At 46.2% G+C, this 15,985-nt stretch overlaps 1 protein-coding gene across 1 annotated transcript; it reads left to right on the forward strand.

Annotated features, from left to right (window-relative positions):
- The first annotated feature begins 279 nt into the window (after nucleotides 1–279).
- On the forward strand, nucleotides 280–15,739 carry WRAP73 (WD repeat containing, antisense to TP73). Its single transcript, XM_058818835.1, has 12 exons — nucleotides 280–404; nucleotides 1,428–1,580; nucleotides 2,100–2,216; nucleotides 8,450–8,522; nucleotides 9,334–9,437; nucleotides 10,224–10,310; nucleotides 10,834–10,968; nucleotides 11,055–11,132; nucleotides 12,371–12,476; nucleotides 12,943–13,068; nucleotides 13,802–13,993; nucleotides 15,265–15,739. The coding sequence occupies exons 1-12, from the start codon at nucleotides 336–338 to the stop codon at nucleotides 15,372–15,374; spliced, it is 1,350 nt and encodes a 449-aa protein (XP_058674818.1). The 5' UTR covers nucleotides 280–335; the 3' UTR covers nucleotides 15,375–15,739.
- Nucleotides 15,740–15,985: the final 246 nt, after the last annotated feature.

Genomic DNA, 15,985 nt, shown 5'->3' on the forward strand with positions numbered 1-15,985 from the left:
CGGGATGTTGCCCGCGGAAAGGCGGCAGCTAAGGGGGAGGGTTCCCTGAGGATACGGAGTGGAGGGGGAGCGCGCCCATCAGCTCATTAACCGCGTCGTTACGCGGCTCATTAGCGGCTCATTTGCATACCAATGCGGCTGGCGCGCGCCTTTCCCGCGCGCTTCCCGCCGCCGGGCGCCCCCTGCCGGGCCGGCGCGGGGACCACAACTCCCGGCGTGCCCCGCGGCGGCCCCTCCCGCGCGGCCCCGCCCCTTCCGGCGGGCCCCGGCGGAGCGGAGCGGAGCGGGGCGGGCGGAGCGCGGCGGGTTCGAATCCCGGCGGCGCCGCGCCCGCCATGAACTTCTCGGAGCTCTTCAAGCTCTCGGGGCTCCTGGGCCGCTTCTCCCCCGACGGGAAATGCCTGGTGAGTGCCGGCCGCGCTCGGGCCGTGCGGCCCGGCCCGGAACGGGGCGGTTGGCGCGGCCCCCGAGCGGCCGCTGCGCGGGGCCCGCCGGGCTGAGGGCGGACGCTGCGGGGCAGCGATGGAGCCCCGGAGCCGGCGGGCCTGAGCTTTGAGGCTGCTGCCGGGAGGCTTTGAGGCACGAAGGGTCAACACCGGAGAGATGAGTTAGGTTTAATTAACCGTAATCAGTTAGATGAATGAGTACTTTAAATTATGTAGTACCTGAAGGGAGCCTACAGGGAAGATGGAGGGGACTTTTAACAACGGTTTGGAGAGGCTGGAGGAGGAAGAACAGCTTCGAACTGCCAAAGGGCAGGGTTAGATGGGATATTGGGAAGGAATTCTCTGTGAGGGTGGGTAGGCCCCGGCACTGGGGGCCCAGAGAAGCTGTGGGTGCCCCTGGGTCCCTGGCAGTGTCCAAGCTTGGAGCAGCCTGGGGCAGTGGAAGGTGTCCCTGGATGGGTTTTAAGATCCCTCCCAACCCAAATCATTAAGGGATTCTATGAAATAAAATAAGTTATCAGACGGAAAGTAATTTTTTAAAACTGGAGTTATTTACCCAGCAGTGATGGAGTTGAAGATTCTATCTCTACTCTAAAACCCCCTTTCCCCCTGGGCTAGTTCTCACTGTAGTTTGCAGTGGAGCTCAGTGCATATAGAACAGAATACAGAATCCTAGACTGGTTTGGAGTGCAAGGAACTTTAAAGCTCATCCAGTCCCACTCAGGGACACCTTCCACTATCCCAGCTTGCTCCAAGCCCTTTCCAACCTCACCTTCGACACTTCCAGGGATGGGGTGCTACAGCTTCTCTGGGCACCCTGTGCCAGTGGCTCCCCACCCACAGGGAGGATTTTTATTTTTTTAAACACAACATTGATGCTCTCTGAGCTAAACCTGGCATCACAGCGAGCCTGGCAGGGACAGCCCTGGTGCTCCGTGCAGGATCCTGCCCCAGCTCAGCCCTGTCCCCATTCCCCCCCAGGCCTCGTGTGTGCAGCACCGCTTGGTGGTTCGGGATGCCAGCACCCTGCAGATCCTGCACCTCTACACCTGCACGGATCAGATCCAGTACATCGAGTGGTCCTCGGACTCGCAATTCATCCTGTGTGCCATGTACAAGCGGGGCCTTGTCCAGGTGAGCATGAAAGCAGCACAGGGCGTGTGTCCTGCTGGGGTTTGGGTGTGATGTGAGTGAGAGCTTAACAGCCAGCACTAGTGTGAGGCTTTGCTGAAGCACCTGATGTTATTGGTAACACAGTTTGAGGATAGCCAGGATTTTGAAAGCCACGACAAAAATCTTAGTTTGAAAAAGAATATTTCAGATAAAAATATCTAGCAAAACAAATCAGACTTGGAGATTATCTTATAAAAATAAATAACACGAAAGCTTGTTAAGTGAGCTAAACCTGTTTAAATATTGGATATTCAGTATATTTATCACAGAAAAAAAATCCAACCCCACATCATTTGCCATTTCCATGAGCACACAAAGCACGGGACTCACTTTTGCAGCGGGATCCAGCGCCAGTCCTTCATGGCTGCGGGTGGCTGGGTGTTGCTGGGATGCAGCAGCCTGTTGCCAGCTGCAGGGAATCCTGCTGAGCAGAGCTTTGGCTGAGCTGATGCTGCTCTGTGTGCTTGCTCCCTGCCCCAGGTCTGGTCCCTGGAGCAGCCGGACTGGCACTGTAGGATCGACGAGGGCTCCGCGGGATTGGTGGCCTCGTGCTGGAGTCCGGACGGGCGTCACATCCTCAACACCACCGAGTTCCATGTGAGTGTGCAGGCAGGCTTGCTCCCCTCGGTGTCAGGTGTTGCTGCCTGCCCTCTGCCTCCTAAAATAACCCAGAGCCCTTAAAGCTGCAGCGGTGGTGGAGAGCAGGGACGCAGCTCTGTACTCCTGTGTGTAACTCGGGTTAGTTCCAGGTTAGGTGTTTGTTGTTCCACTAATATTTTGTCCTCTTCTGATGAGAAGGTAGAAAATGGACACTTAAATTCGAAGGTAACATTGTGTGGTTTAGAGCATATCCTAATGTTTTTGATTTTCGTGGCATTCATCACAACAGTCCTAGAAATCCAATACGTTGCTTGCACGGTGAGAGAAGCCCAGGATTTCTAGTTAAAAACCCAAACGTTAAACATTTCAGACTGATCTTAAATTAAAACTTAAGGACCTAGTGACCTATGAGATTTAGATCCTGATCCTGGAAATATTTTTCCAGTTGTTTTCCAGGATCTGGATCTAAATCCAGAGATTTAGATCCAGATCCTGGAAATATTTTTTCGAGGAGCCAAACGGCTGGTGGAACTTGTGAAATTAAAATTATAACACCTTTAATGCTTATTAAAACCCATATTGGGGAATGCTACTAATGTAGAATCCAAATTGGTTTGTGGATGGTCAGTTTGTTGGAAACCTTGTGGATTCTGACTTTTCCACCTTTTGGATTGGAGCTGATGATTGCTGTTATTGAGTACAACAATGAAGGGTCAGAAAATAGCCAAGAACAGCATGTGAGACACTTAAATTTTGTATTTACTCTTTCCAAACATGTGGAAGGGTTTTAGGTGACAGGATCTTGTGCCATAACACTGCTTAGCACAGAATTCATGTGCTGTAGTACAAAATTCCCCAAAAATTAGTTAGTAAGATATTAGGATGTCCTGAAATTGTTGGTAGGATATTGCTGTGGACTCTGCTGTGTTTGTGTATACTCACTCCCCCATCCCTCTAGACAGGAGTGATAAGTTTAGACCTTGGTATTCCCAGGTGTGTATTGCCCTGATAGCAGCAACAAAAATTAAAAGCAAGCCCAGAATTCCAGCCTGGAGGCAGAGCAGCCATCCCTGCTGGCCAGGCAGCAGCAGAGCTGCAGGCTGGGGCTGTGTCAGGCTCCCAGAGAAGATCTCGTGGCACGTGCATGTGGGGGTGGACCAGGGAGGATTTATTGCCTCCCAACAGAACTCAGTTTGACCTTAGAGGATTTCATTAAGCCTTTGCCAAGTTGGCATCTGTGTTGGGATAAGTTTCCTTTCCAGCTGTAAACAGGCTGCTAAATTAGCTGTTGTCAGACAGCTGCCAGGGCCAGGCCGTGGTTGGAGCTGTGTTTACTCCCTCCCTGCTGAATCCACAGTCTGGGGGGATGGATGTGGGCAGGGCACAGGATATTTAATATCAATGTCTTATCAAATCCTGTGATACTCTGGAGGGTTTGGGGGTTCCCTGTCAGCTCAGCTGGGCTTTGGTTACTTCCAAACAGCACCAAGTAACCACTTGTTATTCCTCAGGTCAATGTGTGAACTCCACTGAGAGCTCACAAGGAACTTTCTTATTCCCTAAGAAAGGTTTTTTTTTTAAAGGTTATGGTTGGGCTAATTTCTTTCTAGCAATCTGTACTTACCAGTGCTTCAGAAAAATCATTACAGAATCCCAGAATAGTTGGAGTTGGGAGGGCCCTCTGGAGATCATCCAGTCCAACAGCCCTGCCAGGACAGGGTCACCTGGAGCAGGTGACACAGAAATGCATCCAGGTGGGTTTGGAATGTCTCCAGAGAGGGAGATTCCCTGCCCTCCCTGGGAAGATGTTCCAGTGCTCTGCCACCCTCCATGGAAAGAAATTCTTCCTCATGCTGAGGTGGAAAACTCGTGTTTTAGTTTATGGCCATTACTCCTTGTCCTGTCACTGGCACCTAAAAAAGGAATCTGGCACCATCCTTGACACTTGGAATTCATCAGCTAATTTGCTAATTAAAACTAATTTCTTTGTGGTCAGTGTTCCTCTTCTACTGAAATCCACTCTACATTCTCAGTGTGTCCTGTGGAAGATGTTGAACCCCATGTGACTCCTCCCAATGCCAGAATTTACAGGCACAGGTAGAGCTTAACCAACAGCTGCAGGTAAAGGATCTGAAGGAAAAGGATTCTCTTCACATTTCTGCAAGTGCTCAAAGCCAGGGTTTTGGATCAGCCTGGCCTAGTGGAAGTTATCCCTGCCCATGGCAGGGGTGGGATAAGATGAGCTTTAAGGTCCTTTCCAACCCAAGCCATCCTGGGATTCTCTGCTTCCTCATGACCCTCACATTTTGGGATAAATAGCGTGAAGATGTTCTGGAGTGTTTCTCTGAAGAGCTGTGCTTACAAACAACATACTTGGTACTTTGTCTCATTCCATGTCAAGTCCTCAAGCATTAAGGAGCTTCTCTGGGGCTGCAGCAGCAGGGAGAAGTGTGTGTGTTTCTGTGTGTATCCCAGCTAATCCTTGGTAACTGTGCGTGGCTGCGTTGGCTGAAAAATGCTTCCTGGCGAGGAATGTGCTCTGAATAATCTTCTGAAATCCAGTGCTGACAGACACTGCTATGTAAGGGGGCTGAGTGACCCAGTCAAGTCTGGGACAAGAGTTGACAGTCATTTGAGCTGTAGGTTGTTTAAAAGTGTGTTTTTGTCTGCTGAAAATCACCAGTCCTACACCTGCCTGGAGCTGTCAACATCGGGCCGTGGTCCTGGTCGCTGTTTATCACGTTACCATCTAAATACTTTTTATTTCTCAGCTGTTTTTAGGCTATTTTAAAAATGCTTCTGCTTTTGGTTTGTTTTTCCACTGCAAAACAACAGCTGAAAACTTCTCAGACACCATTATTGTGAGGATTTGAGTTTGGCAACTCCACTCAATCTATGCTGAAGAGAAGGTATCCCCCAAAAGAAGCAGTGGAGAAGGGCTTGCTGCAGACTCAACTAACCATGGGCTGTTCTCCTTCTATAAAAACAATTGTCCCTTCTCCATGAATTCCCTGAGAAAGGCAACGAGCAGCAATGGAAATTTCCTGTCATTTTTGAAGCGTTTGGTTTCTTTTCTCACCCTCTGTGTTTGGTGTTTCTGTTGCTCCTGATCCTGTCTGCAAGCTGTGACATAATCCTTCTAATCTTCTTCATCTCATTTATGTTGGCAACTTAAATGAGCTTGTGGAATGTTCCAGGTGGGAATATGAAGGTTTTCCCTTTCTGTCACAATTCAGTTGTAAACACAACATTAAGGGAAGGGGGTGTGAAATCCATACATTAAACACATAATGTGAGTTTCTCTGTAGGAATGTGTGAGTGGGCACAAATGGAACAACAGAAAAGGATCCTGCTTTCAGGAAGCAAAATGATTTGGTTTTAAATGTTCCTACCACTAGACTAAACCATCCAGTTGTGTAAGTTGGATGAGAAGTTAAAATGGAATTATAGAATGTGTCTGTGTGCTTCCCTCTGAGCCTGCAGCCCTTGGAACAGACAAAGAACAGCAGGATGAGAGGACACAGCATCAAGCTCTGCCAGGGGAGGGTCAGGTTGGACATCAGGAGGAATTTCTTCATGGAAAAGGTGGCCAGGTGCTGCCCAGGGAGATGGGTGGTGGAGTCCCCATCCCTGGAGGTGGCACTCGCTGCTCTGGGCTGGGTGACAGGGTGGGGATCAGGCACAGGTTGGATTGGACTTGATGATCCTGGTGGTCTTTTCCAACCTCAATGAATCTGTGAATAGAGAAACAAGATGATTCACAGGTCCCTTCCTGGCTGTGATTCTGTAATCTTGTTAGATATTAAAGGTGTGTTGTGGCTGATAGATGAAGATGAGAGCTTTGCTTTTCAGACACTTAGAAGCATCTTTAATTGTAGTCTGGGTTTTTGCAGGTGTATTTTTGTGCGTGTGACTGCTATGAAACCTGTGCTGGCCTCCTGAGGCTTGGAGCAGGCAGTGTGGTCCAGGATGGAAGTGTTTGATGCCCAGCAGGCCAGGGGAGCTGTTCCTGAGGCTGAGTAGCAGCACTCAGATGCCTTTGTCAGGAAAAATGATGATCCAGCCCTGAGCATTCGAAGCCTGCAGCTGCTAAGCCTGTATTAAGTGGCTGGAGAATGTGTGCTGAGTGTTTTGCTCAGGGGAGGCAGGGCAGCCAGTGCATTTAGGGATGCAATTAATAGTCCCCAGCAGCATTTCAGTGCTGCAGTTGCTGCAGAGGAATGTGTGGAGGCATTGTGTTGGTATTTTTAAAGTAAATCTTGCCTGAGGAGCAGACTGACAGCGCTGGCTTTGGGTGGCCGGAAGTGAGCGGCCCCAGGGTCATTAATCAATAAAAGTTGATTAATGTTCATCTCATGGGTTCCTCCAGGAGCTGCTGAACTTAGAGGAGGAGGTTCTGCCCCTCTGCCCTGCCCAGGTGAGACCTCACCTGCAGAGCTGCCTCCAGCCCTGGAGTCCCAGCATAGGAAGGACCTGGAGCTCCTGCAGAGAGTCCAGAGGAGCCCCAGGGTGACCAGAGGGATAGAGCAGCTCTGCTGGGACACCTGGAATTGTCCAGCCTGGAGAAGAGAAGCTTTGGGGCAACCTCATTGTGGCCTTCTTTACAGGAAAGATATAGAGAGACATTTTCCAAGGGCCTGGAGTGACAGGGCAAAGGGAAATGGCTTGCCACTGACAGAGGGCAGGATTAGGTGAGATGCTAAGAAGAAATCCTTCCCTGTGAGGTTGGGCAGAGCTTGGTCTACTGGAAGGTGTCTGTGTCCATGGCAGGAGGTGGGACAAGATGAGCTTTAAGGTCCCTTCCAGCCCAAATCATGCTGTGATTCCATGGAGAAAAATTTCTGTGTTATTTCTTCAAATCTTAGAGGTTTCCTGATGTGTAAGGCAGAAGGGTCTGTTTGGGATTCCATGGATCTCTGATGGGGAGATGGTGTTTGTTGGGATTCTGAAGCTTGGCTTGAACCCTGTAAATCCCTTGAATTCTGCTTCCCACCAAAACTGATCATGTCAGCAAGGGAAAAATCTCCAATTTCTGTTGCAACACAGAGCCTGCAGAGTTACCAGTGAGGCACATCCTGCTGCTCCCTCAGCATCCTGTGTCACCATTGAGCAGTGCCAGGTCCTTCAGGGAAGGAAAAGCAGTGTTGAGGACAAACCTGCAGAAAGGTGCAGGAAAACCTTCCTCCTGAGACTGCTGGGGTGTGGGAGGAGGAGCAAATGGGCACAATGCTGCTGTTTTACATCAGATCAGAATGAATTTTGGTGTTCAATAATTCAGGGAAAGCTTTGTGATAGAGTTGCTTCACTGGAAAAAGTCCTACCTGTAGCTGTTCCTTGGTGCAATGAAATGCAGGAAAACACAAGTTCAGAACCTGAGTGTGGAAACATTCCTTGCTCCAGCTCCAAATGCAGAGGTTCACGTGCCATCCTGGTGAATGCCCGTGTGTCTGGGCTGCCGTTGCTAAGGGAGAGGGAGTATTTGTTTTTAATTGGGTAATGTGCAGATGGCAGGGCAGAGCCTGCAGTGCAGCTGTGACCTTGGGGAGCTGTGGGGAGGCTGGCTCTGCCTTGGTGCTTGTGGAGGCATAGTTCTCCAGAAATCCCCCAAACACCAGTGTAAAGCCTTTTGCTTTGCATAGCAGGTTTTGGGTGTCTGGATTTTTCAGTAATTCTGTAAGGGTGCCTGAGGAGGGAAGAGCAAAACACAAATCAGCTGTCAAAGCTGAGGGTTTCTAAATGTTAAATTCAGTTTAATGTTCATACTTAATAGCCTTTTCCCAAGGATACAGTGTTCTGAAGGGGCTGTAACTTGTCATCCATTCATTAAGGCAGGAAACTCCCCAGCTCTCCTCCAGATTCTGTGATGAATCTGTTTTTCCAGCTTCACAGTGACTCTAGCACAAACATCCTCCCAATCTACTGCCCAATGTCGGGAACTTCAGTGTTTGTGAAGAGCTTTTCTCCATATCAGTGCTGTGAATTTTGTATCCCCATCTAGAGTACTTGTGTAAGTTTGGGTAAATTCCCTTCTAACTGCCAGAAATTGGGACATAATTCCTCATAGCTGCTTCCCATTGTGTTACACAAAATAGCTGCAGAATTAATTAATCACAGAAGTTTTATTGATCCACTTTGTGTTGCTGGATTAGGCTGATGTTTTCCTGTTAATTATTATTATTTTTTTTTAATCTACACAATTTTTTTTAATCTGCTCCCTGTCTCTGTGCCAGCTGCGAATCACGGTGTGGTCCTTGTGCACCAAGTCTGTGTCTTACATCAAGTACCCCAAAGCATGCCAGCAAGGTAAGTGTCACACACCTGGCTGGGAATTGTCCTTTGATGTGGCAGAAAGGGGGAAAAATACTTTTAATGTGATGACAAACCCCGTTTTTGGGAACAGGGTCTGGTCCTGTCCCTTCTGAGCAGCACCTGCAGCCAGGTTGTGGTGTCTGAGTGAAGGATTCCAGCTGATCCATGTGCCTGCTCTTCACATGTGCATCTGTGTTGTGTTTGCCTCTGAGGGATCCTTTAAGACATTAAATTATGCTGGATGTGCTCACCATAAAACACATTAATCCAAAGTGACTTTTGTCATCTTCTGCATATGGAAAGGCTGGAAAGGGAAGCTTGTGTCAGGGCTGTCAGACCACATGGCTGTGGTGAGCAGTTCCCTGCCCAAGGCTTGTATCCCAGAGATGACAAAGACAATTATGTATTCCATGCAAAATCCAGGAGGATGGGGAGCAATGCCTGGGAGTTGGTGGAGACCTGATGGTTGCATAACTGATCCATTTAGCCAGGCTAAATGAAGTGGTTATTTGAAATCTGCTGGGTTTATATAACAACTGTCAGTGGTTAGATGTGTTTTGAAGCATGCTGGAGCTCTACATCCTGAGAAATTGTACATTCTGAGCTTAAAAATTGCTTACACAACGAATCAGTAACACTGTGCTTTGCCTTGATTAATGTGACCTTCTGTGAAGAGATTCTGCCTCCTCTTTTAGCTTTGCTTTGAATTGGGAGTAACTGTGCCTTGCTGGAGACTCATCAGCTCTTCTGCCTTGTTGTCTGATTTCTAATTAAGCCAGTTTTAATTAATCTGTGCCGTTGGCAGGGGTGGCTTTCACCAAGGACGGGCGCTACATGGCCGTGGTGGAGCGCCGCGACTGCAAGGATTTCATCAGCATCTTCGTGTGCAGAAACTGGCAGCTCCTCAGGGTAAGCTCTGCCTCTGCTCTGGAGTTCCCTGCCCATTTTGCACACTATTCCATGAGAAACAGTGAGAGCTTGGTACTTGGGACATGTGGTATAAACTGTTCACACATGGGATCAGTCCATGGAGGGTGGCATTGCTCACGGGCTGGATCTGGGCAATTAAACCTCATTAAGAACTTGTCTGTTTGTGTCACCTCTAATTTGGGAATTCTGAGCCTCACCAGAAGCTTACAGGAAAAAATTGGGGAAAAAAAAATTTGGGAAATAGCCCTAAATGTTTGTCATGTTCATTAGAGCTTTTCCCTAATGAAGTGGAAGCTGTGGCTGTCCCATCCCTGGAAGTGTCCAAGGCCAGGTTGTATCCCCATCCCCAAGTTCCAAGATGGAACTTGGAGCAACCTGGGATAGTGGAAGCTGTCCCTGTCCCTGTAAGGTCCCTTCCAGCTCACACTGTTCTGGGGTTATGTGATCCTGTACTTGCTTTAAGACAAGGAATTAGGCTTCCTGGATTTTTGACTGAATCAGTGTAACTAATTTAATTCTCTTATGAAATGCTGTTCATTTGAAGGTATAGAAACTTTCTGCTGTTCTGTAGAGGGGATCAAAGATCCACTGAATGCAGCATGTGTTACAAGAGGAAATATTTTGGTTGCTAGTCTGGCATACAAAAAGCTCTTTTGTGTTTGTGGTAGGCCTTGAAAGGTTAAAGCTGAACATTCTGTCAGCTTAGATGCAACAGGATTTGTTGACATGTTTCAAATGGTTTTGTGGTTTCTCTTTTGTGGGCAGCATTTTGACACTGAAACCCAGGATCTCTTTGGGATTGAGTGGGCTCCCAATGGCTGTGTACTGGCAGCCTGGGACACGTGCCTGGAGGTAAGAGGAAAAGCAGATTATTTTCTTGAAGAGCTCAAGTTGGTCTTTGGCCATCATGTATAAAGCAGTGACTGAAATAATTAGTGTTTAAAATGTTTCTTTTGAATATAAAAGAGTGTGAGTCCAGTTTTTGTTAAATATTACATTTGTGTTGGGGATGTGTGTCCTTGCAAATGGATGTGGCTGTTCTTTAAACTTTCAGTGACAGCAAATTATTTCTAATTTATCTTGCAAACAAATTGTAAATATTGCAGAAGCTGCTATTGAAATAATGAAATAATAATGGAAGAGTGTAAGAGTTTTGTACAGCTTTACTGACACTGCACTGCACAGTGATTTTACAGCTACTGAAAGTACTCATCCAAAAAGAGAGCAACGAAGCCTCTTAACTCCTAGATAAGAGACCATTTGTACCTTTGTGTTTAACTTGCATGTTAAGCAGGCAGAGTTTGGCAGGATGATTTTCCTGCCTGTGGTTTTCAGCAGCATTGCTGGATTTTGGGGTGGCTGTGCTGTGTTTCAGTACAAGGTGCTGCTCTACTCCCTGGATGGGCGCCTGCTCTCCTCCTACCGTGCCTACGAGTGGCCCCTGGGCATCAAATCAATTGCCTGGAGTCCCAGCAGCCAATTCCTGGCCATTGGCAGCTTTGATGAAAAGGTGAGAAGTGTTTCCTGCCTCTTTTATCTAAATAATTTGGAGAACTTTGCCCTAACAGTCTCCCCTTGCCACGTTTCCTGAGCCAGGTGCGTATCCTGAACCATGTGACGTGGAAGAAGATCACAGAGCTTGAGCATCCAGCAGTCATTACCAACAAAAAGACTGTAAGTGTGGATCCTAAATCCAGGGAGACCTTAGCAGAGCTTGGGTGCTGCTGTTTGTATCTGAAAGATACTCATTAATCCATTTAATTCTGGAAACTTTTGTTCCTGCCAGGGCTTGGGAAATTGCATGGCAACCTGGGCACGTAACAAAAAAGGGGAATCCTTTCAAATTTGATGGAATATGTGTCTATGATCATCTCTCTTGAGCAGTAATGATTCTGAGATGCTCCTGTCACATGCCAGTGTATTTGGGGTGTAGGTGGTGGCTGCATTACAGATACAAACTGGAAAACTGAACAGGAGAGATTGGTCTCAGCTTTATACAATTCCTAACTTTAAACAGTGCTGGAACTGGATTGTGTTTAGATTTTCCATCCTGTGTGGACAGGCTCATCCAGCTCACCTAAAGGGCATTTCCTGGAACATCTGTCAGCATTGATTTTTATCCTTTATACCTGTACCTGCAAGGCCTGACAGATTCTGGGCTGTTGGCAGCAGGTGCAGAGCTGCTGTTCCCAAAATCCCGAGCTGATCTCATCCCTGGAGGTAATGAGAACAGTTTGTGGTGCTGTTTGCCATTGCAGAGGGACTGAACAGACCTCCTGGAAGAGTTTGTGTGTGGATTGTAAGCCTGCAATATTCACATGACTCTGCCTCTTAACCAGAAGCCAGGCACGAGCCATTAAAGCACCTCAGCAAATCTTCTCATGGCTGAAAAATGCCTTAACTTCCAGTTAGGTGTAAAATATGTCATGGAAAACAAATGGAAATAGCTCTGTTAATCTCCACTACACAGACAGGAATTGCAGTTGCTGTGTTTTATCCTGGTGCTTGTGTTCAGCAGGCACACTAAAATATTTTTGCTATTTTCCTTCTGCAGCGCTGCACTTTGTTTGTGGCAGAATCAGATGAAAGATTTTGGGTTGTAAAAATGAGATTCATGTTCCTGCTGTAATGGGGATGATTTAATTTGCTGTCAGAAATAATAAATGAGGTGCACTCCTTGGGGCTTATTCTCTGGAGTGTTTTTCCTGATCATGGCTCCAAATAGCCCATGATTCATTGGGAATACTGGATTTCAGATCTGCCTGCTGAAACCCTTTCCTCTGTTGATGAACCAGGGGATGCTGAGGTGTTCTAAATGTGCAAATGAGCCAGTGGGATGTGGGTATTTGGTAACAGCCCCTGTTCAAACTCTCCAAGGCCCTTCTGTAGAGCTCTCACTTGTTTCTTTGTAGATTGTGTATAAAGAAGTGGAGAAATCCCCAACTCTTGGCACAGAGAGACTTTCTTTCCCTCCAACAAGAGCATTGGCTAGTTCTCTCTTCAGCACACAGAGTAAATGTAAGCCAAAGTTTACTCAAACCAGACACTTGAGCCTTGGGAAGTCTTTAAATAAACATTGTAGGTGAACTCTGCCCCTTGGATGGTGGGACAGATCCTCTGGATGTTCTCTAGGGCAGTAAAAATCAGTCTCAGTGTTTGTGGCACTGTAAATCACCTTTGGTTAACAGTGTTTGAAATACTAGTTAGAAGGTAGTAGAAAAATTAAGCTCTCCTCATTTTCCTGATTTAATCTCAGTCTTGCCTGAATTTCCAGCCTTTCCTTTTCTGTAGGAGGGCAGGAATAGTAGTAGGGTGGCTGTGTGAAGATGTAGTATCTTAAAACAATTGAAATTTTGACTGGAACATCTTGGAGAAGAGTAAAATATGATCCTATCACTTCAGAGCTGAGGGGTTTTAAGAGTTGGATATAAATGCATTGTCCATCCAGGCTCACTTAGTGAAATACTTTTATTTCCTGTTCCAGATGACATTTGCCAAGTGCCAGTTTCTTTAAATTACATCAAACCAGTTGCTGACAAGGCAAATCCCAAAGTGGGAGTTGGGATGTTGGCCTTCAGTGCAGATAATTGTTTCCTGGCCACCAAAAATGGTGAGTTCCAACTGCCCTGCCTCAGAGGGGAAACCATGTGGGGCATGTGGGGCTTTCCTTAGCAGAAATGATCCCTTTGCACTATAAAAAGAGTCATGGCCCTGTAAAATCAGCTCTGTTGTGAGATGTATAACTACAGAGGAATCCCAGCCTGTCTTGTAGTGTGTGTTAACTGTTGGGAGCTGCCAGAACTGCTGGTCGGGGCATGAACTCAGCCTTGGCTCTGCATTTAATGAAAATAGTGGGGTTTTATATTTCTTCAAGTTTGTGTGAGCACACTGTATTGAAAATGAAACAAATCTTCCCACTTACAGGCTGGGTCTCTTAAAAGACAGAACTCTGCACAACCTATAGCAGGAGGAATTCTGACTTCCTAAACAGTGAAACTGTTGAGGAATATTGAAACTGTTTCGCTGTAGTGAAACTGAGTTCCTGAATAGCGAAACTCATGGAATTAAGGTTCCATTTTTCCCTTTGGTCCTGAGGGGCTGTTTGTGCCTGGATCAGGTGCAAAACCCATCAGACAAATGTGATAAAAGCCAGGGAAGGACTGGGAGATGGACTAGATCACTTTTACCTTTTTTTTGCAATATTTCCTGAAGGTTCAAGTGGTGCTAACCTTGGGGCGTACCTAAAGATTTGTGTTGTACGAATTAGTTCCTGTGCATTTAGAAAAAACCACATGTGATCCTTTTATCCTCCAGCTATCACACCATTGCTGTTTCCCCTGCAGATAACATTCCCAACGCTGTGTGGATCTGGGACATCAGGAAGCTGAAGCTGGCAGTGGTGTTGGAGCAGCTGTACACCATCCAGTGCTTCCAGTGGGACCCCTGCCAGCCCCGCCTGGCTGTGTGCACGGGCAGCAGCAGAGTGTACCTGTGGTCCCCAGCTGGCTGTGTGGTTGTGAAGGTGCCTGGGGAAGGTGAGCACACAACCTCCCAGCAGCTGCTCACTTGTTGGAGCCTTGGCTGCTGAGAGTTTTAGGCTTTCTGTGCTGGAAAAAGTGTCTCGTCAAGAGAAAACTGCATTTGACCTGAGGCTGTGGAGAAGCGTCCAGAATGGAATGATGGAACTGGGATTGTGGAGTTTGGGTAGAAGTGTGTAATGTCACAGGGTGGAAAACCTAGGGTTTGGGGTTTTAGAATATAGTGATATGTATAAAGCAAGATGGAGGTTTTAGAGTGGAGGCTCCTTTTTTGTTTTGTTTCCTCCTTTTTTTTTGTTTCCTCCTTTTTTTTTGTTTCCTCCTTTTTTTTTGTTTCCTCCTTTTTTTTTGTTTCCTCCTTTTTTTTTGTTTCCTCCTTTTTTTTTGTTTCCTCCTTTTTTTTTGTTTCCTCCTTTTTTTTTTGTTTCCTCCTTTTTTTTTTGTTTCCTCCTTTTTTTTTTTGTTTCCTCCTTTTTTTTGTTTCCTCCTTTTTTTTGTTTCCTCCTCTTTTTTGTTTCCTCCTTTTTTTTTTTGTTTCCTCCTTTTTTTTTGTTTCCTCCTTTTTTTTTGTTTCCTCCTTTTTTTTGTTTCCTCCTTTTTTTTTTTTGTTTCCCCCTTTCCTTTTTCCCCCTTTCCTTTTTCCCCCTTTCCTTTTTCCCCCTTTCCTTTTTCCCCCTTTCCTTTTTCCCCGTTTTTTTTTTTTCCTCCTTTTTTCCCATGGGTTTAGGTGGTTTTGTGGAATTCACATTGCAGGGCATAGGTAGTTGATTATTGGGTTAAAAGTAAAAATAATTTACATGTGATTTCTTAATTGGAGAGTTGATGCTTAAAAGGCCTTGTAGAGAGAGAGACACAGCTCCATTTTTAGTTAGTGTTAGAGTGAAGTGCTGTAGAACTCAGGGTTTGTAAGACTGTAACAGAGATAAGAACTAACAAACATCTGAATCCCAACAAGAAATACCATCTCACAATTTAATCCCAACCCTGACAGAAAAGAAGTAAAGAATCTGGAATTGGTGAAAAATAATATTCTATTTATAAACTGATCCGAGTGTTATCCTGGAAATGGCTCAGGTGTGTTCTTGGAGCTGTTTAAAAATGGGTGTTTTCACTGTCAGGAAAAGAGGAGCTCATAGTGAGACACAGGAAATGTCTCAGGGACAGCACAGGGCCAGCAGGGATTTATTTGTGTGGCTGATTGCAGCTGCCTTTTCCTCCAGCAGGAGGATGAGCTGCCAACTTGCTGACACACTGATCTCTTCCTGCAGGTGACTTCCAGATTGTGTCTCTCTCCTGGCATTCCAGTGGGGACTCCATGCTGCTCCTGAGCAAGGACCACTTCTGTGTGTGTTACTTGGAAAGAGAAGAGGTAAAATAAAAGAACTAAAATGCATTAAAACTGCTCCCAAGTCTGAGGAAGAAAGAGGAAAGGAGTGCAAACCTGTTGCCCAGTCTGAAGTGTTTGTATTTATAAGTTATTTATTGGAAGGAGCTCCAAGCTCAGTGTGTGAAATACTGTGACTGAATTTGAATGAAGTGATGTAGCAAGTGCAATGTAAGGAATGAGTGTTTATTGCAAGAAAACCTGAATATTGAGGGAGTTGATATTTTTCAACTCTGAACCCTTATTTTCTAAAACTGTAGCTCTGTGTATATATAATGTATAGCTATTATTTAAATTTTCTATTTCCAATAAATATTTTGATAGTTACAAACTATAAACCTGCACCTCTGCACTTGAAAGTCTGTTTCAGTGTGGTCAGTGATGTGATGATGTATGATTTATCCCAGCACAAGGAAACTGTTACTTGCACACAAATAATTTTGGGTGACAGTAACTGTGCTTGGGCCAGCGTGGATTTATTACATGGAATCTTTGCCAGAGGGATCACAATTTGACACTTCAAGATGCTGAATTAAAGGTAACTGAAATGGGAATTTTGTCCCAGCTCTGGTGCCCAACAGGAGTGGATGGTTTGGCAGGGAAGG

Source organism: Ammospiza caudacuta, chromosome 22 (genome assembly GCF_027887145.1).
Source record: "Ammospiza caudacuta isolate bAmmCau1 chromosome 22, bAmmCau1.pri, whole genome shotgun sequence".
Classification (NCBI taxonomy): Eukaryota; Metazoa; Chordata; class Aves; order Passeriformes; family Passerellidae; genus Ammospiza; species Ammospiza caudacuta.

Coding starts and splice junctions, on each gene's coding strand:
- WRAP73 (XM_058818835.1), top strand. CDS start 336: ATGAACTTCTCGGAGCTCTTCAAGCTCTCGGGGCTCCTGGGCCGCTTC. Junction 10,311..10,833: donor CCTGGGACACGTGCCTGGAG/GTAAGAGGAAAA, acceptor GCTGTGTTTCAG/TACAAGGTGCTGCTCTACTC. Junction 13,069..13,801: donor TTTCCTGGCCACCAAAAATG/GTGAGTTCCAAC, acceptor TTTCCCCTGCAG/ATAACATTCCCAACGCTGTG.